Source organism: Patagioenas fasciata, chromosome 2 (genome assembly GCF_037038585.1).
Source record: "Patagioenas fasciata isolate bPatFas1 chromosome 2, bPatFas1.hap1, whole genome shotgun sequence".
NCBI lineage: Eukaryota > Metazoa > Chordata > Aves > Columbiformes > Columbidae > Patagioenas > Patagioenas fasciata.
In genome coordinates this window covers 76,956,939-76,982,916 of record NC_092521.1, presented here as the reverse complement: position 1 = coordinate 76,982,916, position 25,978 = coordinate 76,956,939, and the positions used below count along the sequence as shown (strand labels likewise).

Below are 25,978 nucleotides of genomic sequence, written 5' to 3'. Positions count from 1 at the left end.
CTGGGCTGCAAATATGCCGTGTGTGGGCTTGATTAAATGTGACAAAGTGTCTAAAACTGTGAGACTGTAACATTTAGTGAGTAATTTTTTTGAAAAAACGCAAGCCATGCAGCTTTTTAAAGTCATGATGAAAATCACTTTTCAGAAAGCTATGAAAGAAAAGTCAAAAGAAATGGCAATGCAGCTGATTTCTGAAGTGGAGAACAAACCTGAGTAGTTGATATGTAAAAATTCTTCATGTGTCCCAGCCTCAGACGAAGTTTCATGAATGCAAAGTGCTGATCTCACCTATAAGTGCAAAGAACTGATCTAAACTGCAAATACAGCCAGATTCCTAAACTAACAACCTTCAGCTCATTAAATTTGTGATTATTGAATTACATATAGGTGAAAATTATAATTCAATTAATAAACAACTTTTAAAATTCTGGGTTCCTGCAATTTTTATTTAATCTATTTCAGCTGTACTGGATAAATTCTGCAGGGTGTGGGAGGAAAAAAAGTGTTTTATTCATGGTCTGCTCAACATCTCTGTTAATCCCTTCGGTGAACTATTCTTACATACTAGTGAAAATCTGCATCCATGACAGGTTAATTAGTATTTTTCACCAGCATCACTCTATTAAAAGGTTATGCTGTGAATTTTGACCTATTTTTAAGGATAGCCTCAGCAGTGCAAGACAATTTATCCCTTTCTGTGAATAACTCATAAACATTCTTCAAGTCATTGTGTTTTTAAAAGAACTTACTGATGCAGCGTGTTGTTTACATTTAATAAACCTTGGCAATGCTGCTGCTTTGTTTATACACAGCTTGTGTTTTAGCATGTATTTTTAAACAGATTTATTTTAAAGAAACAAGTCTTTTACTTAAATAGAAATCAATTATTGTCGGCTTACTGCTCAGATGAACTGCTCATAAAGAAAAACAGTCAGCAAGCACAATGGTGTGAGAGTTGTTTTAAGTCAAGCCAGTTATACAGAGTGCATTTGAAGTCTCATGCCTTTACTTTGCATGGGATTCAGAAATGGTATTTTGGCTTCATTGTAATGCTGACAAAGCTGTGGTCAAGTCTGGGAGGCTGAACTCCAGCTGCGTCTTTTGGAGGTTGGGTGGTGATTGATTTCAAAAGGTCAACTTTGTTCACAGAGGGTACTGTTGAGAGGCATCCTTAGAGAGAGCCAGTTCTCAGTGCTGGGAGCACCTCTGTGTATCACCCCAAAGCGTGCTGTCCTGTGAAAAGAGCATAACTGCTATAAAGAGGCAGGATTTTGAGTAATTTGTTGTTCACTGTAATTTCCTGTTTTGTTTTTAATACCCTTTACCATGATACACACATTTGTAGCAGAGAAATTGAAGAAGGGAGGGAGTACTGAAAGTGCATTAAAGGTCTATTTGAATTAGTTAGAAAATCTAGAAGGGGATTAATGGTTTAGATATACTCCTAACAAAAAACAGTAAAGCATTGAAGAGTGCATTCATTTTTTATTGCCAGCATGCTGCATTTCACTTTAACAAGGGGACCAGCCAGACCAAGGAATATCATTCCAGTACATGTATTTACTTGGGAAGATAAACTAGTTCTTGTTAGTAAGCTAAGAGTGCCATTTTGATTGGTTAAGAGTGGCTGCAGAGCTAGTAGTAGGTTAAGCAGCTTCTCAAACTGGGGTGGAAAAAGGTTATATTATGATCACCTAGTGCTTGGTGAGGGAGGAAGAGTAGGGGGTACCAAAAGTTAGTTGAGTTTAAAAAAGATCCTACAGTGGCCTATCTCCAGGTCAAAAGAATAGGAAATTAAACTGAGCTTGAGGGATCCTTCTGAGAAGACCTCTTAGGTCTTGAGTTGAGAAATAAAGTAGCTTCTAATTTGTCCCTTAAACTGCTTACCTCTAGAGAAGTTACATATCTGTGATCTGGTGTACGTCTGTATTCTTCTGACCATTCTCAGTTCAGATTACATAGAGAGTAACTCAGAGAAAACCCTCTGCTGATTTGCCATCTTCTAGTTGATTTATTAGAACTTTTAGAGATGTCAATTAATGATGGACCCCTTGGGAAAGGGTTGTAGGCAGTAGGGGATACAAGGGGACCAGCAAAGTATGGGTATGCAGCAGCCTTGGATTCCCCATAGAGGAAGGGAAGGGGGACATGCACAAGGAAAACTTGGAGATGTCCCACGGGAGGAACAGCAGGAGCTACCAGGTGCCAGCCTGTGAGGAGGAGCTGTAAGAACACGAGAGGAGTAGTCATGAAGCACAGTGTGTGGGGACATCACATGAAAATGTAGTTATCACATGCTGGATTGCTCCAGGCACAAAGCCAGGAATGGTGGACTGACATAAACCCTCCTTCTGGCCTCATTGCATTCCCGGGTTCTGCTGACTGACCTGGAATGAATTAATATTTATGGCACCACACAGGACTAGGTGTCGAGAGCCGCCTGTTTACAATAAACACCTGGAGCTTTCACTTCTAACCTTGCAGTACCAAGTGGGTATTACTAGCTGTCTGGAGGAACTGTGGGGACTACATGAAGATGACTCATGATCACGGTTGTTGCTGTAAATAAATTATATTACTGTTTTTCCTTTCTGCTCTCTTGCAGACTCCTAGATGAATCGAGGCCCTGCCCATGTGGTATTGGAGACAGGTTTGATTATGAGAGCTGTGGGAAAGAAGTGCAAGTTGAGCACTTTAAGGCATATGTTTGCAAACCACCTGCCAGCACAAACAGAGCTGTGGTTGTGATTCATTATATGTTTGCATGGCAACTCCCAAACACCAGATACATGGCTGATATGCTTACAACTAATGGATACATGTAAGAAAGATTTTATTCTTCAAGAAATCCCGCTTTTTATGATTTATAGCCTTATGTTAGAACAGTTATTCCCCTACGTGATAGGAAACTATTACAAGGGCAGTTTGAGTTATATGCCTTCATAATAAAAAAACACAAAGGAACATTGCTGTGAAATGTTGCAGAGTACACCATACTTCCTCCATACTGTGCTGTTTACAGAAGAAACGATGGCACACATAGAGCTCATAGAATATTGAAAACACAATGCTGTAAAAAGTGATTCTGCTAGATTTCGTAACAATGTGCAATGGCTTTAAAAACCAGTGTATTCTGAAACATTATGTTTTTAGAAGTCTTTTAAAATAATCAGCCATTAAGGCTAAATTATATAATGACATTTAAAAAAGTTGTCAGCAGAAATATGAATGAATGTCATATATTATGATATTGAATATGAACACTGAATATGTGCATAGGAATGACTTGTATACACACATGGGGTATTAAATACTATCTCTTCCCCTCCTGCAAATCTTTCACACTTATTTTCTGTGCCGTACAGCAGTTATATTCCAAAATGCAGCAACATTTTGCAATAACTGTATATGCTGCAAGGTACTCAATTTGCAGTATAAATTGCAAATATCTATATAGGGTTGGGACTGGAATCTGATAGGGAGTAGGACTAATTTGCCCCAGCTAAACAGTGTTTGATGGCTACATTTGCAACCTTGCTAAAACCCCTGGAGGTTGTGCCTGCTTGCAGGAACTGAATCCAACTGAAGTGGAAGGAGTGAGTTCAATCTTCTAGCCTTTGCCCGTTCTTTTCTTTTGACTTATTAACCTCACTTCTACTCTCTGCACAGGGAAGCAGTGGTCATTTATTCTTGTTCAAAGTTCTACTTTTCTCCAAAAAGCACCTCTCATATAAACCAGGAGCTGCATGAAATTTCCGTGGACACCCAACTGTGTTTGATCCATTAATAACTTAGGATCAAATTTTACATGTTTACTGAGGCAAAAAGTCCTGCTACAGAAGGATGAGCACTCTCTGGACAAGGAACAACAGTTGTACTTGTCTATTTTGCTGGCCTCTCGAGTTTTCAGCCAATCCTTGAAAGTTGCCCAGTCATTAGAAGGTTTCCAAGCTTCTTGGCCTGCAAAAAAGTCTGGGCAGATGGTTCTGCAAGAAAAACAAAAATATTTTATGCCTATTAAGTCATACTGAAAAAGGACTAAAGGGAAGTCCATCTGCACTATACAACAAATTTTATCTGTTGAATATGCACAGAACTCAATCTACATCAAAGCACTGTACAAGCCACCCTTATTCTTTTTCTGTGTCTAATAAGGAGACTTAGCATAACTTCCAGATATATTTTGCCCTGTTAAAATCCATCATTTAATTTAACAAATTGTTAGCACAAACAAAAATATTAGCAGTTACCTTCTGCTTAAAAAAAAAAACCACCCTACAGTTTACGTGGTACATGCATTTGTGTCAGAAGGAATGCTAGCCCAGCAACACAGTAAAGAGGATATCCGGTATGCTTTTCATATATTTGAGGAAATGTGTCTTTCTTTGGTACGAACTGGTACATGGTACCTTCACGGAATCACTTTTATCTTTTCTGGAATTTTTACCGTACTGGCAAAGTTGAACAGAAACTACATCAGGAGGGGGAAGCAGGCTGCTTCAGGCTATGGAGGCACTCCAGTAACCCAATGAACAATACAACATAAGATTTTTCTATATCTCCCCTCCTTTCTTTTGTGTTTGCCTACTGTCTCATTGCGGAAGGACTACTCAACTTTGTTAAACTTTTGACACTGTTATAACAAATAGGAACCACTTTAGAGAAATCTGTAACCGAAGCCTATGAAATTATTCCTGCTTGTATATATGTATATATAAAAGAACAAACAAACAAAAAAAAAATGCTATGAAATAATTGGTTCAACAATCTTTCTTATTAAAAATATGCTTGGAAAAAAGTAGAATTTCTTACATGTATCCATTAGTTGTCAGCATATCAGCTATGTATCTGATGTTGGGGAGTTCCCATCCAAATACATCATGAATCACAACCACAGCTTTTTCCGTGCTGGCAGGTGGTTTGCAAACATACGCCTTGATGTGCCCAACTTGCACTTCCTGCCCACGGCCTCCGTAATCAAACCTGTCTCCAATATCACATGGACAGGGCCTCGATTCGTTTGCCATGTGTCAGACTAAAGGACAAAAACCATTCGGTTGAGAATTTTCCAGCATACCATAATGAAAAAGATCCAAATACAGAGGTATCATAGACTGTTGAATTTTTGAATCACTACAGTAGTATTGTGAACATGCTGATTACTGTTAGAACTAAAATGGAGAAGTCCATAAGCCCCCTGGGTGACTTTTCATAAATAATAATCTTGCTAGAGTTTCTTATGTTATGAACTCTTCAATGGGGACCTGGTACATAACCAGGATTTCCCTGCCCTACAGTAAGAAATACAGTAAAAATAAAGCTATGACCAACTAGCTGGGAGTCACCACAAACTATTTAAATAATGATGAAGCCAGTTCCTTAACTCTTCATCATATGTATGTCCTTATCAGGAATGCATAACTTTCTTTAGTATAGACTGTAAAGGTCTTATATAGGACTCAGTATTCTGAAGGAAAAAAAATGCTACTGTGTAGAAACGAATAATCACACTTAGATTAAATGTGATATTTTCCTGTAAAGATTTAAAATGTTTCATAATAGGCTTTTTGAGTGTCAAGATATCTTTCTTCTAAACCAGCTTTACCCTCAGATGTTACAGACTTTTGAAGGAAGATACTTAGGGAAGGTGCCAAGTAAAATACACCAGTGAAAGCCAGAGTAGAAAATTATATTTGGTTTAATATATAGTGAGGAATGCATCTGAACTCCAAGATAGGAAAAATGAAAACTGAGAATAAGGAAAAATTTATTGAGTTAAATGTTTTATGAACAAGGTAACAGTAGGGTACGGTTAATGTTTTACAAAGTATTACTTAAATGAAAATAAACAAGTAATTCACAAAGGTCAAAAAATACCAGCTGAATCTAACACAGATACACGTAGCTCTTCGGTCTCAGGTTAATGATTTTCTGCCACAGACTGTAGGTTAACCAGCTGGTTGAACTGTCTTCCTATTGCTGCAGAATGATCCAAGTAACTTATTTGAATATGCATAGAGCATCTCCAAATTATTAAAGAATGTGGAGAGAATTTAGATAAGTCTTTACATAAATTCTCTACAGATAGATTACTTGAATTGTCTCAGAAAACTTTGCTAGTGTAGAAATAAGGACATTCAAACTTGACTATGCCGAATACTCTCATAGAGAGAAATGGGGAAAAGCAGGTTATTGAACAGACCCTGAACTAGTGGGATTTCAATAGCTGTGGCACTAAAGGGACACCTTTAGGAAAACAAACAAGGAAACAATCCTGCAGCCAGGGGATTTGCACAGACTTCCAGGGACCAGGATTTTCTGGACTGTAAAATTCAGCAGATCCCCAGCAGTGTTAGCAGGGCTACTGTTGAACCTCCTGTGAGATTTCATTTTCACAGACCAATTCAAGATAAGCTGTAGCTTATTTCAAAGCTATATTAACTTTAGGAACATATTTATGTAAGACTAATGCTCTTTGTTGTATTTATTATTAAGTCACATCTACCCATTGTTGTTTTGTTTGTTTCACATGTTGTAGTCAAGCATATAAAACTTTAAAATAAGTCTACCAGGAAAAAATGAATTATTAGATGAACATATAAGACACAATACAGTTTAAATATATAATGGGAAAGAGCTGATAACTGATTTTCCATTCACAAACTGTTTTCATTTGATTAGACTAAAATCAGAAAACAGAAAAAAACCCAGCACTTAAATATTAAATAAACATATATTTCAGAACTCCAGAAACACAAACACAATTACCTTGCCAGACAGTACATCCTTGAAGGGTTTAATTGCAAATATTTCACATTATCAGGTAAAATGTAAAGTAAAATGTAAACCATTAAATATTTAAAGATGCAGATACAGAAGCTGAGGAAACCAGCTCTAGACAAAAGCCTGTGAACAGTAGCATTGGCTTTTAAGGTTCATAAAACCATATAGACTTATAAGCTTTGTAGTGTAGTCAAAATGTACTAGTGTTTCTACATATGCTGTAGAATGCATTTCATACTAAATATTATGTGGTTCTTTCCTCATCTCAGAAGGGAAAATAAAATTTTCCGTATGATCATCTCAAACAATTGGGGGAAAAGGTAGCACCATGGTGGCATTTGAATGAACATGCACTCTTTAAGAAAGCATGAAGGTAAAATGAAATGCCCCCAAACATGCCAATGTCAGACCGCAGAATGCATTTGTTTTACATTTCTTGGGAGGAAAGTGATGAAAATAAAAATTAAAAACAAACAAACAAGCAAACCACCACACATACCCGAAGCACAGCAAGAGTGTGGGACAGTAGAGACAAGTTGCAACAGCTCAGCACAGATTATTACCACTGAATGAAATCCCAAAAGTGCTAACTCATAAAATTGAAGGGGTGCGTTCAAGGAGCAGATTTCTATAAATAATAGATATGAGTTACTGCCTTTACCTTTGCATATCTCGGAGTCACAAAGTTAAAAGTTCACTCTTTCAAAAGTTGTTGATTTTATTGCTAGTGTAGGCAGGCTGTGCTACTCTGAGGAGCACTGCTATACCTGAGTACCAACCTTCTTTTTAACCTACACAAAATGGTATAAAGCATTGAAGGTCTTTTCATCTTAGGAAACATGTTGACTTAGCTGAGCAATTAATTTAGACAAAACATTTTTTTTGAAGGGCATTCCTAGTCCCCATAGGGCTGGGACTGGCCTACAGATCCAAAAAGCAAACCTCCACCTAATTCTGTAGTGTTCTAGGTTTGATAAATGATGCCTTTTATGCCCTCAGGCTATGGAGTGTGAGGGAAGTCAGCTGTCAGCAGACAGTTGCCATGCGGCTGAGATCTGACTGTGGAGCTGAAAGGAGGTCTGTGTCTCTGTGAGCTAAACTACTAACTTTGTGAGGATGAGGGTTTTCTGATGCTCTGGAACAATTAATTGGTCTACAGTCTGCTCCTTACTGTTGTATTTCCTCAGAACTTGACATCTCCTACTCTGCTCCATGATTGGAAGTACGGTGTTCTTGTGACTGAATGCAATAATTCTCAACACAAAATTGGATGTACACCTTTCATGCTGTGCAGGATACGGGCAAACCACTAGTACGCCAGGGTGCTTCCTTATTACAGTAAGAATCTGCTCCATCACAGGTACTCAGTGTCTGATGAATTGGTATTTCTCCACACTTCCTGTAATTTTTCCTTGTGATTCATTCCATGTCACACTTCTTTTTGTAACACCTTCTTTCCCTCCACCTTGTACTGCTGATACTGCAGTGGTAAAGGGAAGAAGGGTGGGGTTTCCATTGCTCTAGGCAGGAGGAGAGCTGAGAGTTTTCAGGCAGCTGTGTCTGAATGAAGAGGGTCTGTGTGTGTCTCCCCTGATTGCTTCAAGATGCTTCTGCACTGGTGCACCAATGTTTATTGAGAGGAAAAGAGCTGGAGTTTTTCTTAGTGCAGTATGGGATGAGGAGCTATAAGACCTGTATTTCAGAGGCCACACAAAGACTGCTGGCTTGTAGCATCTTATCAGGCTAGCGTGAGTGGGGAAGAACCTGTTCTTCTGCATGGGCTTGGGAAGGTTCCTTTTCAAGGCAATACGTAACCTTTCTAATCAGTACTTAACCAAAGGCAGTGAAATTTTGCCGGTATCTTTCCAAACACAAGTATGCCATAGATGTCAGGTTTTTTCACAGAAATAAACACAGCAAAATAAACCCAAAACTTGCAACATACTTTGGTCTGCTTTAAGCGGAACTGATCGAGTCATATCACCATGATCAGTGAGATACACACTGTGTGTCTGAGAAGGGAGAGACCAAAGGCATTTACGAAGCGAAAGAGGAAAGCAGATTGCCAGGGAACCCACTGCTGCCCTGTGGGCTGGTCTTGGGAGAACACACAGGAGCCTCTGGGGGTCACCTTGTGATGGCAGCTTCCTGAATCTCTGCTTGTTTCCTTCTGCTTGAGGAGACTGCATTATCTTCTAGTGATTGCACCATCACAATTCTGCTGCTGGTTGTGCAACACATTTCAGCTGAGGTCACTCCAAGCCAGGGTTTGCACACCCCCTTTAGTGCTGAGAGGACTCTTACAAAAAAGCGATAACAGCCAAATTGGAACACAGCATTAGAGTCCAAAGTGCAACCAACAGTATGTACCGTACAGAGATTGTGAATGTGCTGAAGTAAGTTTGGATTTCTAAGTAGAATAGCTGACAACTTGTTCAGCAAGGAAGGGGGAATCAATACAAAATTAAATTGAAACCTCTTTAGTTTCTGAAGTTTGATGTTAATATCAAGGTAATGGGAAACAGTCTTATGGATAAGGAAGAATTTCCAGAGCCACAGTCCTGTGACTAAGGGAGTGGAAATGTGGTTAAGCAGCTCTAGTGGAGATAAGGTTCTGCAAGCATTGCTGTAATTTCCTAGGAATTTTCTAGGAATGCTTCAAACTGCCAATTTTTCTTGCATTAATTTTACTACTGTTCTTTGAAGGAAAAGCCAAAGCCCAAATTGAAACAAAAGGGCTGGGTTTTGAATATTATGACTTCATTCTGGAAATCTTTGGTAGACTTTTTTTTTCTTTTGTTTGACTTCATTTTAGGAAATGTAAATAAATAGCATTGACAAAGTTATTTAGAATACAGGAAAACAGCTTATATATGAGAACAATATCTTAAGATCGCTTTCCCAAGACAAAAGTCTAACGTGCATTTAGTACTACTTTTTAGATGTGCCTCTGAGGAAATAGAGAGTTCTGATTGCTAATATCCTTAAATAAAGCTCTTTGAAGGGTAATCCTGATAGTCCAATAAAAAGAAAATCAAAAGAACAGGAGGGATACAAGGATCAAACAGTCACTTTAATCCAAAAGGAAAAAAATGTATTAAATGTCCTGTGTTATCATAAAAATGTATCAACGTATTAAACATTTAGTACAATGGTATGTACAGCAATCTACAGAACTCTTAGCTTTTTACACACTTTATTTTCATTCTGAAAGAGAAAATATTTTTCCTACAATTTATAAACTCTGTCTTGTGTAGAACTTTGAAATTATGTCTCTACTTCAGTACCTCGCCCCACTGATGGCTTTAGATATGTCTTTTACCAATGGATGGATAGTCTAAGGAGGTAATAACAATGGCAATGTAATGTTGAAAAGCAATACTACAGCCTATGTGAATTAGGAATACCCTTTAAAAAAAAGTTTTGTCTAAATGAACTGTTCAGCTACATCAACGTGTTTCTTAGGTGAAAAGAAAAGACCTCCAATGCCTAATACCATTTAGTGTAGCTTAAAAAGAAGTTTGGTACTGAGCTATAGTTGTACTCCTCACAATAGCACACCCTGCGTACACTGGCAATAAAAATAACAGATATAGAAAGAGAGAACTTTGTGACTCTGAGATATACAAAGTTAAAGGCAGTAACTTACATAACTCTTATTTGTAGAAACCTGATCCTTGCACACACTCATTATATTTTATTAGTTAACACTTTCCTGATCTCATTCAGTTTACTTGTTTGGTTTGGTTTTGTTTTGTTTTCCTTTTTCCTTAGTCATGGTATTAGTGTTACAGCACACATGCCATTTCAGTATTTCGGATGACTGCTGTTCTCTAAATATATGACCTGATCGTCCTCTTGCACACCAGCTAACCTTCTGATGTTAATGGGACTCCAGGAAAGCGGAGTCATCATAGTTTTACACTGGCATAATCAAGGCACAGGAAACTTCCAGACCTTTGCATTCTTCTCCCAGAAAAAATGTGAGAGCTGTATCACCCAGATAACAAGTGGATTCATACTTTACATATAGATGGTATCATGAAAAGTAACAGCTAATTAGCAGTTGCAGGCCAGAATTCTCTGAAGACCTCCCCACGGGAAAGATAAAGGGCCATTAGCAGCATGGAAAACACAGATGGGAAAAAGCAAAATAAATTAAATTCCCATCAGGAAAGAGATGGCTAATATATACTGCTGACTATTTTTGAATGATACATCACAATGTATATTTCTCTGATAGTATACAAGTCCAATTTGAGAGATTTTCATTAGTAATATTAAGCCTTTCCAAAATTGCATTTTCTTCCCATTAAATCACATAGCAATCTTTTCAGTAGCACTGAGAAGGTGAAAAGGGACATACCTTCATTTCTCTCTGGAAGTACCAGCCCGCAGTGAAGATCTGTGGCAGCTGCTTTCAAACTACAGAACACAAGCCTTTCTCCCCAGGAAACGTGATTAATCCATGGCAGTCACTGTCACAGGCTGCACTGGAGGCCAACACTGCCAGCGGGTTCAGAAACAGACCAGCAAAGTCACAGCAGCTCGGTCCATCAGCTGCCGTGTGACACAGTGTGCCAGCAGCCACATCCAGCTCAGGGCTTCCTCAAACCTCCAAAAAGTGGGTTGAGAGGGGAAAATCTCCATGCAGTTGTCATCTGAGACTGGGTGCTGAGGTAGATGCAACCTTGAGCTGATGCAACACAGAGATTTGTCTCATAAGATCAATGGAAAAACTACGTAACAACATACATTATGCAAAAACACATAACATTTCTTCTTTAAGCAGTAACTTTGGTTTGTAAGTCATGCATTAAAATGCCCAGTCTGCACGTTGCATTGTACTTTTGAATTCCTAAACTGACCAGGTGATCATCTATCGAGTTTCACAGAATAGGGTACACATCAAAAAAAACTAGTCTCTCAAAATGTGCTTCACCAAATAATGTATTTGCATCCCTAAACTTTGGGCTTGTGATTTGTTTAGAACTTAGATGAACACGAGCCATAATACACACAGACATTAATGTACCATTAGTCTAACTTGTTTCAAGCCTTAAGACAAACCTCAAGGAAATTGAGTATATTTCACAGCATATTAAAACATGACACTCCTATGTGCAATCTGAGGCTTCTTAAAAAGAAACTAATATGAAAGTACCAATTAGAATTTACTGACAAAAAATATCTAAAATATTCTGTTTGCTTTTTTTCTTTAATTCCTATTTCAACAAACTCTCCCCTCCAATTTTCTAAAATGTCTTAGCGAAAAACTCCAGTGTATTATATAATTGCATTACAAATTAAGTTTCTTGTTCTTCTATTAAATGTATTTATTCAGCCAGCTGATCATATCCTTTCTTCCTTCCTCAATGTAAGACCTATCTTGAGGATTGATATCTTCTGCAATGTAAAAAAACCATGAGTTTGTCCAGGATAAACTTTAACTTCAAAATTGACTTTGCAATTTTTCTTTAACTTCTGCTTCAGTAGGGTGGCCTGTAATACAGACCACAGTAGGAGCTATATTAATATAGCCATATTCCATGTTGCCAGTCCTCATCTTATTCATAATTCAACTCCATAATTTATCATGGAGGCTAGGCATTAATAATGAAGCTCCATATGGGCAAACTGAAAAGCAAAAACCAAAAGAAAAGACACCTTTACAGTAAGTGTCTAGAAAAATTGTTAGAATATAAAGGCAGGGCCAACAATCTGTACTGATTTGGATATAACAAAAGTATTCCTGCGTGTGAAATACATTTCAATGCTAAATACACTACAACTGAATAAAAAGCTTCTAACAGACATCTATGGATGCGATTTGGAATATCCTACACCATTTGTGGGTTCCTAGGATCAATAGAAAACAAATTCATACAGCAAATAGTAGCTCCCAGACGAGAGTACTCCCAAATAGCAATGGAAATTTCATAGAACTTTGTTGCCTGGCTTATTAGTCATACTGTTTATAAAAGAAATAGACTAAAATTTTAAAAATCTAGTTTTCATTCTTTGCCTAGGTTACATTTACCCTTCTGTATCTTCTCTGTCTTTTCTGCTTTTTTGTTGAACTTGAAGCACTACTATGAGGCTGGGGTTTTACTCCAAGTTCAGGATGGAAATTTAAACATGCAGAAATGAAAGAACATGGAGGTTATTAGCACACTTGATGCAGGGGAATGAAGTCAACTTTTTCAGCAAAAATGAAAAATGTAGGGTTCAGGAGATTGGATATATCATCAGAATCCTTTATTAGTTCTAGAAAACATTAAAGAAACAAAGAACTCTTCAGCTGACTCTTAAGGTGAAATCCAGATTCAAATAGAGCACTCTGCTTCTGCAGTGAAAAGCTTTAATGTCTCAGGCAATATGTAACTATAAATACCAGCTTTACTTTAAACCTACTGTAACCACGGCTCCTACAACACTGTCCTAGATTAAAACTCTATTTAAGCCAGTTTCTTAAGATACATTGAATATCTGAATAAATAAAACTTGAAAGATGTTTTTGTGCATATGAGATTGAGTTCTTTTTAACTGACTTGGAAAGTCAATGCTTTAGTAAGTAGACCAAAATTTACATTCTGAGAACGTTAGCAAAGGGCAGCTTTAGCTATCCCAGCTTCTTGAGCAGAGCGTAAATAGAAAGCTGGTGTTAAAATAACCACAATCTAACTTCAGAGAGCAGTTAGATCAAAAATAACACAGCCTGCTCCCAGGTGAAGTTCTAGCTCTGCAGCATGTAAAGCAGTACCAAACAGGAAAAGGGAGCTATTAATAAATTGGAGAAGGTGACCAAAGGACAACATGTGTGTCTGTCCAGACCTGAAAAAAAGACATTGCTGCTGTGATCCATTCTGAAACTAGGAATAAATAGCCTCACCACCATCTTCTTTGCATAATATCCTTCCTACTCTGCTGAAAATGAATAGAATAGAATAGAATAGAATAGAATAGAATAGAATAGAATAGAATAGAATAGAATAGAATAGAATAGAATAGAATAGAATAGAATAGAATAGAATATTTCAGTTGGAAGTGACCTACAACAATCATCTAGTCCAACTCCCTGATCTATTCAGGGCTGACCAAGTTAAATCATGTTGTGAAGGACAGTGTCCAAATGCCTCTTAAACACTGACAGGCTTGAAGTATCAACCACATCTCTAGGAAGTCTGTTCCAGTGTTTGACCACCCTCTCAGAAAAGACCTGCTTCTTAATGCCCAGTCTAGACCTCCACTGGTACAACTTTGATGTATTCCAAGGCAAAATATCTCTCCTTATCAGCTGACAAGCTGATTTGAAGAAATAATGCTATATCAAGTACCAAAGCTACACAGTATAGATATGCATATGTACCTGCTTATATTGCATCCTTGTATTTACCTACCATAGAGTGATACATCAGCCTTCAATTCTGGGTAAGTCATCATCAGGTGACATACAGCAACACCACCTCAGCAAAAACCAACGACCCCTAATTTCTTTACACCACACCGTTCCTTTAGATATTTCAGGACAGCATCAGCTTCCCTGAAACATACAAATAAATGCAAATTTAGCAGGTACAGTAATAACAGTATTTGAAAATATGAAAAGAAAATGCAGAGATCCATATAAGGGTCCCCATATCATGTTGCTACTACATTTTCTTTCACATACTTTAAATAAATCATTAGTTCAGGCAAATATTAGGGGCTGCTAATCTGAAAAGCTTATATGACAAGTGAAACCTCAGAGACAGGAGCTCTTTGGGAATGATTCAGTTACATCTCCCATAACCTTCTCATCAAATACAGAGTGTGTCGTGGGGCAGACTCAACAAACCTGACAACCCCTGTCTCCCGTGGGAGCTGCTTTTAGGTTGAGGCTCTGCCACTCAGCCTTGCTTGTCCTATAGCTCCTGCTGTGTCACAGCTCTGCCTGTGCCTCCCCACAGGCCCTATAGATCTGTACCGTTGTCCAGATCACGGAACCACAGACCAATCTCCTGGCCTGGCTTTGGCCCTGCCACATCGCTACAGACCTGCTTGGAGATCACTGGACTGTGTCTGATAACTGGTTAATGTGTCTGGACCTGCCTCTGACCCCAACTGCCTCATTCCCAGCTTGAGCTCAGATCTGTCTCCATTGGCCCTGGCTGCCACCCAGGTCCCTGCCCTGTCCATCTTTGTGGAGGACCCTGGGATGAGGCCCTGGCACTTCTCTTGGCTCCCAGCACTCTGTCCCCCAGGGAGCCACCAGCCCTCACTGCACCCTGACAAAAGATCCAGCCATCAGCTACCTGGGGCCACTTATACCATGCTGAGCAAGTTACTATGGTGCTATCAAAAGCTCTTTTCTTCTTTCCATAGAACATCTTAAAGGATCAGTCTGTTACACTCGTTGAGACTCAAGATGTGAATTATGCTTTCTCACTGCTTGTGTCACCGGCCATTTTTAAACCGTGCTTTTTGAGGCAGAGGAAGGAATTAGCAGTCTATGGTATCAACATCAGATGACAAAACACTAAGCCACTACTGAAAGACTTGTCCTTGAACTCTGTTCAAGGGAAAATAAAAAGGCCACCAATTCCACCCACTTTTAAGAAGTCATTTTAAAAGTCCCCCTTCATTGATAGATTAGCTGCATCCAAACTCAAAGAAAATAAAAAGGTGGAGGCAGGAATCAATATCTGACAGCAGCAGGCAATGTCGTATCCAGCTCCCTGACATCTTACTTGTTTATTTTCCTGGCATCTCGAGTTTTCAGCCAATTATCAAACTTGGACCAGTCATCAGAAGGCTTCCAAGCTTCTCTTTCTGCAAAGAATTCTGGGCAGATGCCTCTGCACAGCCAGACACACACACAGACACATCAAAAATTAACTAATTAATCAAACACTGAATTTTTTTTGGTAATTCATAACATGGAAAGTTCCTATGCAGGTGTAATTTTGTTTTGATTTCTTTTTTCCTGAGAAAGTAATGTTGTTAAATATCATTGTTAACTATTCCACAGAAATGTCTACAAGCATTAGAAAATATTTATAGGTTTCCATACAGGCTATTTTCAATGACTAAACCATATAATACAATTTGTGATACAAATCTAGAAAATATAAATAATTTTATCCCTAGTATTTTACCTGCTTTGAGTATTTAATTTGAAGTTACACACAGCAAAACAATACACTATCCTGTAAAAGATGACCAAACTAGGTCCTGATTACAACCATTTTAGATTTTGCATACAACATAATACTGTTTAACATAAATTCATCATTAATGCATTCCATTTAAACAAAGACAATTATGTAAAACAATTATTTTCTATCGAACATGTAATGAGACTTATTTATGAGCCAGAAAAAACAAACAAACAAACACCTGATGGACTAAGGTCAGAAAAGAAAAAGTGAAGGTATCACATGTGGGAAGAAAGGGAAGAGACATAATTTGGTGACTAGAAAAAGAGAAGCACAGTAAGAGTCCACTCAGCACTAAAGGGGGTGTGCAAACCCTGGCTTGGGGTGACCTCAGCTGAAATGTGTTGCACAACCAGCAGCAGAATTGTGATGGTGCAATCACTAGAAGATAATGCAGTCTCCTCAAGCAGAAGGAAACAAGCAGAGATTCAGGAAGCTGCCATCACAAGGTGACCCCCAGAGGCTCCTGTGTGTTCTCCCAAGACCAGCCCACAGGGCAGCAGTGGGTTCCCTGGCAATCTGCTTTCCTCTTTCGCTTCGTAAATGCCTTTGGTCTCTCCCTTCTCAGACACACAGTGTGTATCTCACTGATCATGGTGATATGACTCGATCAGTTCCGCTTAAAGCAGACCAAAGTATGTTGCAAGTTTTGGGTTTATTTTGCTGTGTTTATTTCTGTGAAAAAACCTGACATCTATGGCATACTTGTGTTTGGAAAGATACCGGCAAAATTTCACTGCCTTTGGTTAAGTACTGATTAGAAAGGTTACGTATTGCCTTGAAAAGGAACCTTCCCAAGCCCATGCAGAAGAACAGGTTCTTCCCCACTCACGCTAGCCTGATAAGATGCTACAAGCCAGCAGTCTTTGTGTGGCCTCTGAAATACAGGTCTTATAGCTCCTCATCCCATACTGCACTAAGAAAAACTCCAGCTCTTTTCCTCTCAATAAACATTGGTGCACCAGTGCAGAAGCATCTTGAAGCAATCAGGGGAGACACACACAGACCCTCTTCATTCAGACACAGCTGCCTGAAAACTCTCAGCTCTCCTCCTGCCTAGAGCAATGGAAACCCCACCCTTCTTCCCTTTACCACTGCAGTATCAGCAGTACAAGGTGGAGGGAAAGAAGGTGTTACAAAAAGAAGTGTGACATGGAATGAATCACAAGGAAAAATTACAGGAAGTGTGGAGAAATACCAATTCATCAGACACTGAGTACCTGTGATGGAGCAGATTCTTACTGTAATAAGGAAGCACCCTGGCGTACTAGTGGTTTGCCCGTATCCTGCACAGCATGAAAGGTGTACATCCAATTTTGTGTTGAGAATTATTGCATTCAGTCACAAGAACACCGTACTTCCAATCATGGAGCAGAGTAGGAGATGTCAAGTTCTGAGGAAATACAACAGTAAGGAGCAGACTGTAGACCAATTAATTGTTCCAGAGCATCAGAAAACCCTCATCCTCACAAAGTTAGTAGTTTAGCTCACAGAGACACAGACCTCCTTTCAGCTCCACAGTCAGATCTCAGCCGCATGGCAACTGTCTGCTGACAGCTGACTTCCCTCACACTCCATAGCCTGAGGGCATAAAAGGCATCATTTATCAAACCTAGAACACTACAGAATTAGGTGGAGGTTTGCTTTTTGGATCTGTAGGCCAGTCCCAGCCCTATGGGGACTAGGAACGCCCTTCAAAAAAAATGTTTTGTCTAAATTAATTGCTCAGCTAAGTCAACATGTTTCCTAAGATGAAAAGACCTTCAATGCTTTATACCATTTTGTGTAGGTTAAAAAGAAGGTTGGTACTCAGGTATAGCAGTGCTCCTCAGAGTAGCACAGCCTGCCTACACTAGCAATAAAATCAACAACTTTTGAAAGAGTGAACTTTTAACTTTGTGACTCCGAGATATGCAAAGGTAAAGGCAGTAACTCATATCTATTATTTATAGAAATCTGCTCCTTGAACGCACCCCTTCAATTTTATGAGTTAGCACTTTTGGGATTTCATTCAGTGGTAATAATCTGTGCTGAGCTGTTGCAACTTGTCTCTACTGTCCCACACTCTTGCTGTGCTTCGGGTATGTGTGGTGGTTTGCTTGTTTGTTTGTTTTTAATTTTTATTTTCATCGCTTTCCTCCCAAGAAATGTAAAACAAATGCATTCTGCGGTCTGACATTGGCATGTTTGGGGGCATTTCATTTTACCTTCATGCTTTCTTAAAGAGTGCATGTTCATTCAAATGCCACCATGGTGCTACCTTTTCCCCCAATTGTTTGAGATGATCATACAGAAAATTTTATTTTCCCTTCTGAGATGAGGAAAGAACCACATAATATTTAGTATGAAATGCATTCTACAGCATATGTAGAAACACTAGTACATTTTGACTACACTACAAAGCTTATAAGTCTATATGGTTTATGAACCTTAAAAGCCAATGCTACTGTTCACAGGCTTTTGTCTAGAGCTGGTTTCCTCAGCTTCTGTATCTGCATCTTTAAATATTTAATGGTTTACATTTTACTTTACATTTTACCTGATAATGTGAAATATTTGCAATTAAACCCTTCAAGGATGTACTGTCTGGCAAGGTAATTGTGTTTGTGTTTCTGGAGTTCTGAAATATATGTTTATTTAATATTTAAGTGCTGGGTTTTTTTCTATTTTCTGATTTTAGTCTAATCAAATGAAAACAGTTTGTGAATGGAAAATCAGTTATCAGCTCTTTCCCATTATATATTTAAACTGTATTGTGTCTTATATGTTCATCTAATAATTCATTTTTTCCTGGTAGACTTATTTTAAAGTTTTATATGTTTGACTACAACATGTGAAACAAACAAAACAACAATGGGTAGATGTGACTTAATAATAAATACAACAAAGAGCATTAGTCTTACATAAATATGTTCCTAAAGTTAATATAGCTTTGAAATAAGCTACAGCTTATCTTGAATTGGTCTGTGAAAATGAAATCTCACAGGAGGTTCAACAGTAGCCCTGCTAACACTGCTGGGGATCTGCTGAATTTTACAGTCCAGAACATCCTGGTCCCTGGAAGTCTGTGCAAATCCCCTGGCTGCAGGATTGTTTCCTTGTTTGTTTTCCTAAAGGTGTCCCTTTAGTGCCACAGCTATTGAAATCCCACTAGTTCAGGGTCTGTTCAATAACCTGCTTTTCCCCATTTCTCTCTGTGAGAGTATTCGGCACAGTCAAGTTTGAATGTCCTTATTTCTACACTAGCAAAGTTTTCTGAGACAATTCAAGTAATCTATCTGTAGAGAATTTATGTAAAGACTTATCTAAATTCTCTCCACATTCTTTAATAATTTGGAGATGCTCTATGCATATTCAAATAAGTTACTTGGATCATTCTGCAGCAATAGGAAGACAGTTGAACCAGCTGGTTAACCTACAGTCTGTGGCAGAAAATCATTAACCTGAGACCGAAGAGCTACATGTATCTGTGTTAGATTCAGCTGGTATTTTTTGACCTTTGTGAATTACTTGTTTATTTTCATTTAAGTAATACTTTGTAAAACATTAACCGTACCCTACTGTTACCTTGTTCATAAAACATTTAACTCAATAAATTTTTCCTTATTCTCAGTTTTCATTTTTCCTATCTTGGAGTTCAGATGCATTCCTCACTGTATATTAAACAAAATATAATTTTCTACTCTGGCTTTCACTGGTGTATTTTTCTTGGCACCTTCCCTAAGTATCTTCCTTCAAAAGTCTGTAACATCTGAGGGTAGAGCTGGTTTAGAAGAAAGATATCTTGACACTCAAAAAGCCTATTATGAAACATTTTAAATCTTTACAGGAAAATATCACATTTAATCTAAGTGTGATTATTCGTTTCTACACAGCAGCATTTTTTTTCCTTCAGAATACTGAGTCCTATATAAGACCTTTACAGTCTATACTAAAGAAAGTTATGCATTCCTGATAAGGACATACATATGATGAAGAGTTAAGGAACTGGCTTCATCATTATTTAAATAGTTTGTGGTGACTCCCAGCTAGTTGGTCATAGCTTTATTTTTACTGTATTTCTTACTGTAGGGCAGGGAAATCCTGGTTATGTACCAGGTCCCCATTGAAGAGTTCATAACATAAGAAACTCTAGCAAGATTATTATTTATGAAAAGTCACCCAGGGGGCTTATGGACTTCTCCATTTTAGTTCTAACAGTAATCAGCATGTTCACAACACTACTGTAGTGATTCAAAAATTCAACAGTCTATGATACCTCTGTATTTGGATCTTTTTCATTATGGTATGCTGGAAAATTCTCAACTGAATGGTTTTTGTCCTTTAGTCTCACACATGGCGAACGAATCGAGGCCCTGTCCATGTGATATTGGAGACAGGTTTGACTACGGAGGCCGTGGGCAAGAAGTGCAAGTTGGGCACATCAAGGCGTATGTTTGCAAACCACCTGCCAGCACGGAAAAAGCTGTGATTGTGATTCATGATATATTTGGATGGGAACTTCCAAACACCAGATACATAGCTGATATGCTGACAACTAATGGATACATGTAAGAAATTCTACTGTTTTCCAAACATATTTTTTTAAGAAAGATTGTTGAACCAATTATTTCATAGCATTTTTTTTTTGTTTGTTTGTTCTTTTATATATACATATATACAAGCAGGAATAATTTCATAGGCTTCGGTTACAGATTTCTCTAAAGTGGTTCCTATTTGTTATAACAGTGTGAAAAGTTTAACAAAGTTGAGTAGTCCTTCCGCAATGAGACAGTAGGCAAACACAAAAGAAAGGAGGGGAGATATAGAAAAATCTTATGTTGTATTGTTCATTGGGTTACTGGAGTGCCTCCATAGCCTGAAGCAGCCTGCTTCCCCCTCCTGATGTAGTTTCTGTTCAACTTTGCCAGTACGGTAAAAATTCCAGAAAAGATAAAAGTGATTCCGTGAAGGTACCATGTACCAGTTCGTACCAAAGAAAGACACATTTCCTCAAATATATGAAAAGCATACCGGATATCCTCTTTACTGTGTTGCTGGGCTAGCATTCCTTCTGACACAAATGCATGTACCACGTAAACTGTAGGGTGGTTTTTTTTTTAAGCAGAAGGTAACTGCTAATATTTTTGTTTGTGCTAACAATTTGTTAAATTAAATGATGGATTTTAACAGGGCAAAATATATCTGGAAGTTATGCTAAGTCTCCTTATTAGACACAGAAAAAGAATAAGGGTGGCTTGTACAGTGCTTTGATGTAGATTGAGTTCTGTGCATATTCAACAGATAAAATTTGTTGTATAGTGCAGATGGACTTCCCTTTAACCCGTTCTCAGTATGATTTAATACGCATAAAATGTTTTTGTTTTTCTTGCAGAGCCATCTGCCCAGATTTTTTTGCAGGCCAAGAAGCTTGGAAAGCTTCTAATGACTGGGCAACTTTCAAGGATTGGCTGAAAACTTGAGAGGCCAGCAAAATAGACAAGTACAACTGTTGTTTCTTGTCCAGAGAGTGCTCATCCTTCTGTAGCAGGACTTTTTGCCTCAGTAAAGATGTAAAATTTGATCCTAAGTTATTAATGGATCAAACACAGTTGGGTGTCCATGGAAATTTCATGCAGCTCCTGGTTTATATGAGAGGTGCTTTTTGGAGAAAAGTAGAACTTTGAACAAGAATAAATGACCACTGCTTCCCTGTGCAGAGAGTAGAAGTGAGGTTAATAAGTCAAAAGAAAAGAACGGGCAAAGGCTAGAAGATTGAACTCACTCCTTCCACTTCAGTTTGATTCAGTTCCTGCAAGCAGGCACAACCTCCAGGGGTTTTAGCAAGGTTGCAAATGTAGCCATCAAACACTGTTTAGCTGGGACAAATTAGTCCTACTCCCTATCAGATTCCAGCTAGTTCAAAGCATACTACTTTGCCATTTCTACCTATATTTAACTTAATTGTATTATGTTACTGTTGATTTTGAAACAACTTCAAATTTGCTTCCACGTTTGCATAAAGCATTGGTCTTTCCCATGAGAGACAGTTTACTTATAGTCATATTTGTGAGAATGTGATGTTGTTCAATGGCTCTGTGTCTCTTAGACTTGTATTAATGTTATCCTCTAAGAAAACTGTTGATATTTGTGAAGTTACTGGGATTGCTCTCTATAAAATCCTCTCAGGTCTAATAAGAGTGATCTAGGAATACTGACCTTGTCCTCTGAATTTACCCTTCTATTTTAAAAATCAGTCATGGCAAACCACTGTTGTGGGTTGATCCCAGCCAACAGAGAACACTCAAACATCAGCTCGCTTGCTCCCCGCAAGAGTCACAGGGGATAGAGCGAACAGGAGGAACAAAAGCAAGAAAACTCATGGACGGAGGTTAACACAGTTTAACAAGCGAAGGCAAGAGAAAAAAAAAAAGAGTGAAGCAAGTGCAGTCACTCATCACTTCCCACAAGCAGAACAATGTCCAGCCAGTCTCTGGGAGGCAGCAAGGGAGGAACAGGAGGCCAGGGGAATGGACCTGGAGTCTTAATTCACTTTCATTTACATGTCTCAGGAAAGTTGATGTTGACCTGAAGTATCTGAGGGAACAATGTGGTGCAAAGAAGATTGGGGTCATTGGGTTTTGCTGGGGTGGAGCAGCAGTACAACATCTGATGCTGAAAAATCCTCATATAAACACGGGGGTGTCCATCTATGGTGAGTCTAAAATGCCCATTACGATGTGAGCAGATGGGACCAGGCAGGAACTTATTCTATAGAAGTATTACTGTAACAAAATTCAGTGAAACATCTTATGGAAGAAGGAGGTGGTTTTGTTATACAAACTCTTCAAGCAATTTGATTTTACACACTCACATTCTTGCATTGAAATAACCATAGCCAGTAACATCTATGTGATCATTTGGCACTGTCAGGATCACTTCAGTGCAACATAGCACAGAAGGGACAATTGCCAAGGCCTCACTCTAAGGTTCCTCTTGGCGACAAAATGATTTCTGGACATAACTTTTATGTCTTTTAGGAGCCACCAGTAACTATGAGGTGAATCTTTGCCTCAGTGTCTTGTTCAGCCTGCACAAGTCTTAGGACGGGTTCCTGCCCACTCTCTGCTTTTCATTGTTTGGAGAACCTGTCTGTACCCTATGGCCCTGTTTAACCTACAGGAAAAGAGGTGGCAGCATTGACACACTGTAGCCTTTCTTCTCCCCTGCTGTTAGAGTGCAAGGACTTTTGCCAATGAGTCACCAGAGTTGGGGTCTGCGCAGACCACAGAGCTTCAGGTCATGACATAAACCCCTTATTTCTCAACGTTACTGCTGGCAGGGCTCCCTCATTACTAGTATGAACCATTTTTTAACTCTCTGTTTCAAACATCGCACTCTTCCATTCTTAATGCATTTATGTGACCTTTAATATTTTTGTCATAAATCTCTGTACTTATGTATAACCCAAATCAAGTTATATTCATTTGAGGTAAAAGGAGGTTGAAGGTATTTTCCCAGGAAGATTATGGGGACTGTTTTGCTGCATGATTTGCGGATCAGTTGAGTCAATTCATCAATGCTATAATACTTGCTATATTTTCACTTTTCTGTTGTAAGAATTCCAATAATGAAAAGAGTGGCCAGAGCAGTAGCTACTTCATTTTCTTGAGATTTAAATTCAAACATATTTGAATAGTCAAAATTACAACAGAAATTTGTTCTGAGTTTGTATAAGTGTAAATATATGCACAGAGAAATCCTAGACAGGTATCTGAAATGATGACTATTTACAATTACCTGAAAAATGGCCATACCGGGCTAGATGTAGCAGCTCTGAAGTGTCCGTCTTTCACAGGACCCTGATTCTGACAGTGGTCAGAAGGAGACAGCCAAAGAGAAATGACAATGGGGCAAACGTATAAAGATCATTGTCTGACTTTTCGGACAGAGCTGGTCTTTCTATCTTTAGTGACATCCCAAAACACAGGAAGTTTTCATAACAAAAGGGACTTTTAAGCAAAATGTGTTTAATTTTATTACAAGACGATCAGCTCTAACTGATCAGAATGTTTTTTATTTTGACTGTATAGATTTAGTAGTGATTTAACCGCCTTAAGTAGCATGACGCCTTTCATATTTTTCTTGCTTCCCTAGGAGTGATCAGGTACTTTGAGGACAGGTCCAATTTGCTTCACCCCACCTTTTTCATTTTTGCTGAAAAGGATGATCATGTACCATTGGAAGAGGTGAGTTTCCCATCAGAAATGTTTGAAGGTTTTTATTCTTTTCATGCTTGTTTTGTGATTTGGTATTTAGTTAAGATACACAAAAATATTAGTTTGCACTTTGCTTCCTCTTTCACCAAGCTTTACAACAAAGTTATTCAAATTTATGTTGTTTATGCCTGAAGCAAAAGTATTTACAGTGACACCAAAAAATGTTGGTTTTTTGTTTCTGTTGAAAAAGACGGATAATTTATATATGGGAGCTCCAAGGAGAAAAGTGTCAAGAATCCATAATGGCAGTCAAAGGAAGACTTCAGCCAGGTTTAACACAGGACAGACTCTTTAATCATATTGATATTACAAAAATACGGCTTAAAAACCCCATCTGTACCAGTGGAATCAGTAGTTTCAGGAGATTGAAAAAATCCTATGACTACGCTTTTCCTTCCCCACTGTTCTGCAGAGCTTCTCCTTCCTGGTATGCTTGTCAACACGTCTTGGGGAGCATGGGCGGAGAATGCCTGGATAAAAACGACTATCTACCAAAGGGATCAAAGAAGGCGGCACACTTTCACTGAGTGTTGTTTACCTTAATTGTCCTGCCAAAAATACCACCAGCTTGGAAAGGCTGTTTCTGTATCTGTGTCTCTCCTCCCTCAATTTCAAATTAATTCAAATTTTTAATTAATACAACATCTTACCCTATTTTTTTGTGAAGTCTATCAACAGTAACTTGTGCAGTGCTGTCCTTCTCATGACACTGAGAAGTGCTTTTAGCTTTATCAAGTATCACTACAGTATCCCAAGTACCTTTCCTTTTTTTGCAGTTTTATACAACAGCATTCTGTTATTTTACTGGAAGAAAGAAGTCCCAGTTAAAAAAAGAAAGTCGAATAACAGGAATGCATTTGTGTACAAAATTAGTAGAAGAGAAAATTATGTCAAGGACATACTGTATCTCCCAGACAGCAAAAAGCCAGGACAATTTGTGGACTGTAAATATAAAACACTTTAACTATGTACTCAGCCAACATAGAACATTCTGTGTTACAGGTCACCCTACTGGAACAGAAGCTTAAACAAAACTGCAAAGTTGATTATGGAGTTAAAATCTACCCTGGACAGACTCATGGGTTTGTACATCGCAAAAGAGAAGATATCAATCCTCAAGATAAGCCTTTCATTGAAGAAGCAAGAAAGGATATGATCAACTGGCTGAATAAATACCTTTAGCACAAAGAAAAGCCCATAAAAGAAGCCAAGTGTTGTGGGAAATCAGAAAATAATAAAGACCCTATTGATTGAAAAGTTCTTAAAGAATCAAAATAGTTTGTAGAACTCTTTTGCAATCACATTACATATTAGCAGATATTTTCTAAGTAGATGCTTAGAAATGTCTTTTCAAATGCTGAAAGCCATATATGTAAAAAGTATTTTTAAATTTCATCTAGTTTATCTTAACATTATTAGAATGTCATGTGGGATATTTTCTAATACAGAATCTCAAAGTTTCACTTTTTTAATATTAATATGAATATGATAAAAAATCATTGGAATTCTGCCCACACTTGAGAAATGCTCTCATAAAACCTGCTGTGTTTAGAGTTGTTGCACTCTGAGACTTCCATCTCTGACATTTTCAGCTTTGGGGGAAATTTAGTTCTGGTATGCACAGTTGTGATGTTTTCTTGGTAACAGAATATTCTATTCAGAAATCATAAAACCAGCCTGACATACTGCTGGAAAGAGGTAAGGGAAGTAGGACAATGAGAAGAAATATATGCAGACTGA

The 25,978-nt window shown here is 38.2% G+C and overlaps 1 protein-coding gene and 1 pseudogene across 2 annotated transcripts; one reads left to right on the top strand and one right to left on the bottom strand.

Moving 5' to 3' along the window:
• Positions 1-425: 425 nt before the first annotated feature.
• LOC139827200 (carboxymethylenebutenolidase homolog) lies at positions 426-11,605 on the bottom strand. 2 transcript variants are annotated; one of them, XM_071804461.1, is made up of 4 exons: positions 11,150-11,605; positions 4,813-5,035; positions 3,879-3,986; positions 426-1,233 (listed from the first exon to the last, which is right to left on the bottom strand). In XM_071804461.1, exons 2-4 carry the CDS (start codon positions 5,025-5,027, stop codon positions 1,134-1,136), a joined length of 423 nt encoding a protein of 140 aa, XP_071660562.1. In that variant the 5' UTR covers positions 5,028-5,035; positions 11,150-11,605; the 3' UTR covers positions 426-1,133. The 2 variants fall into 2 exon arrangements, with proteins under 2 accessions (XP_071660562.1, XP_071660563.1); XM_071804462.1 differs by lacking the exon at positions 426-1,233 and adding an exon at positions 1,466-2,223 and having other exon boundaries at positions 11,150-11,603.
• Positions 11,606-20,277: 8,672 nt separating this feature from the next.
• Positions 20,278-25,495, top strand: LOC139827201 (carboxymethylenebutenolidase homolog; annotated as a pseudogene).
• The last annotated feature ends 483 nt before the right edge of the window (positions 25,496-25,978 follow it).

What these genes read in the sequence shown, in the direction of transcription:
- LOC139827200 (XM_071804461.1), bottom strand. Translation starts at nt 5,027, where the DNA reads ATGGCAAACGAATCGAGGCCCTGTCCATGTGATATTGGAGACAGGTTT. An exon ending in CTGACAACTAATGGATACAT is followed by an intron (nt 3,987 to 4,812) that starts GTAAGAAATTCT and finishes TTTTTCTTGCAG; the next exon opens with AACCATCTGCCCAGACTTTT. An exon ending in GAGGCCAGCAAAATAGACAA is followed by an intron (nt 1,234 to 3,878) that starts GTACAACTGTTG and finishes CTCTTTTCACAG; the next exon opens with GACAGCACGCTTTGGGGTGA.